Below are 3,071 nucleotides of genomic sequence, written 5' to 3' on the forward strand. Positions count from 1 at the left end.
GCTCCTCTACAGGGCAGTAATAGGAAAGAAGTGTCCATCCCCACAACCTCTTAGAACATCCAGTTTCCCCATGGACATCCCCTCACTCAGGCACTTGTCCCACAGCCCTGCTTGCACGGGCTGCAGCCTCTCCCACCCTTGCTGGATTTGTGAATCACCTCAGACCAAGACGAGATGTGGGGGAAGGGCCCTGATTCTGCAACGCTCTCCAGCCCGTGCCCAACTCCCAGAGGGTCCCACCTACCCGGCGGCAGGATGGAGGAGTTGGTGATGCCCACATTGTTGGCTGCGGTGAAAGAGAAGTTCTTGGCCACGCTGCTGAGCTGCACCTGCACGGTATGGTTGGTCAGCCAGGGGTAGCTCTTGGTGTCCAGGATGAGGAAGTCAGACGTATTCACCATCACGTGCCCATCCTGGTCTATCCAGGTGATGCTGGCTGGGGGGTTGGCCCGCACCAGGACAAAGAGAACCATGAAGAGACCCGGGTCCTTGGCCTCCTGGTACTTTGCATTCATCGTCATGATCTCCGGTTTAACTGGGCAAGAAAGGACACAAACCAAATGTGTATAAGACAAAGCTGGCCCCTGGTCTTGAACCTAGTGAACGCTGACCCTGGAGAGGCAGCAGGGTCTAGTAGTTAGAGCTGGGGACAGGGAGTGGGGTCTAGTGGTTAGAGCAGGGATCTGGGGGTCAGGGCTCACGGCTGTGGGCTGGGAGCAGGGGCTTATGAGCTATGGGGCAGGGTTCTGCCAGAGTTGAATTTGGCCTCTTGTCTCAGCGATGGGAGGGAAACCCATAATTTCATGTTTGTGCAGCACTTTAATGAGGAGGCTTCGTTATTATTAGTGCCAGATTCAGGTCAGTGTCCTGTGTTCTCTGCACATCTGACTACCAGGTGCGGGGCTCAAATCCCTCAGGTGCTGGCAGCACAGAGCTCCTGAGGGCCCCAATTAGCTGCTAATGAGAATGATGATGACAGGCTCCCTGCAACTGGCCAGGGCATCCAGGGCACTGCACAATTAACCCCTTCCAGTCCAGCCCCTCCTCTGGCTGCCTCCTTGGTCCAGACACACAAGCATGGGTGGGAAGGAAGCCTCTCCCATTCCATCGTGTCTAAGTGCCTGGGACTTGGCTGGAGAAAGTGCAGGAGAGGCCTTGTTAGCCTCTCTGTTCAGGGGAGCTGAGCCCAACCCTTCCTCAGATCTCCAGCGAAATACATCTGGTGGAGCCCAGGGTACTGTGTCTACCTCAGAGCTCTGTATGACCAGCTGCCTCTGCTTGGGGTGCCTTGGGGTGCGAGCCAGGACTGAGGAGCAGCAGCAAAGCTGGGGGCATATAGAAGGGCTGGAATAGTGGGGTCAGGATTGAGGGGCACAGGCAGAGCTTGGGAGGAGAGAAGGGGCAGGGCTGGACTAGCCAGGGGCCATGGCTTGGAATCAAGGGATACTAGCAGAGCTGTAGAGGGAAAGAGGGGGCATGGCTGGAATAGCAGAGGGGCTGCAAAATGGGATTAAGGTGTGTGTTGTGGGGAGGGGTGCCCCTTGGTCTCTCCTCTAACGAGTTCTCCGGACGAAGGACCTGGCCTGCACGGAGCAGGAGCCCAAGGAGCCGTCCCTTACACTGCACGTTGAGGAGCACCGAGGCGTTGGAGGTCTTGCCAGAGGCCGGGTCTGTCAGTGAGCAGTTCAGTTCCCTGTCTGCGCGCTGCGCCGTCACTGTGAAAGTGCTGGAGCTCTGCTCAAAGGCCTCAGCCAAGGTGGTCAACACTGTGGAACCATTGGTCTCCTGCTTCTTGCCATTCAGGTACCAGGTGAGCATGGGCACGGCCTGCCAGCTGTCCACCTGGCAGGTGAAGTCCCGGCTCTCATCCTCCTGCATGGTGCTCACCAACAGTGACTGCCCATTAATCTTGGGATCTGGTTCCCCCAGCCCTGCCAGGGAATCAGGAGGGAAAAGCCATCAAAAAGCAGCACGCTTGAGCCAGGAGCTCATCCTATGCCCGCCCCCCTCCCGCTCCATACACTCCAGGGATCCATGTCACCAACACAAAAACAGGGTCTAGGTGGCTGGAACAAGTCCCCGGAGACTGAATCTAAGCGGGGCTGCTTTGAGCTGGCTGAGACAGCCGCTGGGGAGCTGGGCCGGCCTGGGCACAGGACGCTGCAGCAGACCAGGTAAGGGAGTCTTGGTAGGCATGACCTCCAGGAGCCTCCTGCCTCACAGTCAATGCAGAGGGCTAGGTTTGGCACCTGTTCACTCCGTTTCAGGGGGCCCCTCAAGGGATGGAGGCAGGGGGCAAGTCCAGTCCCAGAACTGCATGGACTCTCCATGCACAGGGCCCAGGCCTGCCCAGCACCCCACAGGGCACGGGCACTCTCCTCCACGCAAGGGCCTTACCTGAATGCACCAGCACCTCAATGTGGAGCAGCAGCAGCAGCACGTGGGAGAGGGCGGCACTGCAGCCGGCCAGGTTCCTGGCAAGCCCCATCTATGCTCCGGTCGGGTCCCCAGTTTCACCAGTGCCCCAGCGCTAGGAGAGAGTCAGATGGTACCTGAGTGCCATGGGGAGGGCGGAGCAGGGATGCCGCTCCTCGAGTGGGCTCTGAGGGAATCCCCCCACTCCCGAACTTGGGTCTGTTGCCTGCCTGGCCAAGCGAGGGGGTGATCACTGCCCCAGGTGTTAGCCAGGTGAACAGTACAGCGCGTCTGCCCATGTGTTTCTCACACGTCCATCACTGGGGCACGGACGCTAGGGGATGAACTGTTGCTGTGCGGCCCCCATTACACCCTGGAGACCTCCGGGGGCCACCCCGTCACTCAGAGCGTCACCACCCAAACTGCAGGTCTGGGTCTGTCAGCACAGCCCCAGCCAGGCCTCCACACTGGGAATTACTGGGGGGAGGGGGAGGTTTCACACCAAACCCCCCATGGCACACGCACTCACCTGTCCCCATGGTGCACCTTCACGGAGCACATGCACAGGCAGGCACACCCAGGGCTTGGCCCTCACACACACAGCAGGCAGGGCTCACACACACGCACACAGGGGGCACACGGGCAGAGCAGGGCTC

The 3,071-nt window shown here is 59.6% G+C and overlaps 1 protein-coding gene across 1 annotated transcript; it reads right to left on the reverse strand.

Moving 5' to 3' along the window:
* Positions 1-244: 244 nt before the first annotated feature.
* On the reverse strand, positions 245-2,488 carry LOC113405640 (transmembrane protein 25-like; the record flags this gene model as incomplete). The annotated part of the gene is made up of 3 exons (XM_026646865.1): positions 2,398-2,488; positions 1,620-1,931; positions 245-535 (listed from the first exon to the last, which is right to left on the reverse strand). Coding segments are annotated over exons 1-3 (694 nt in total), but the record flags the coding sequence as incomplete, so codon positions are not given.
* Positions 2,489-3,071: the final 583 nt, after the last annotated feature.

This window comes from Terrapene carolina, unplaced genomic scaffold (genome assembly GCF_002925995.2).
Source record: "Terrapene carolina triunguis isolate 2854851 unplaced genomic scaffold, T_m_triunguis-2.0 Scaffold47053, whole genome shotgun sequence".
Classification (NCBI taxonomy): domain Eukaryota; kingdom Metazoa; phylum Chordata; order Testudines; family Emydidae; genus Terrapene; species Terrapene triunguis.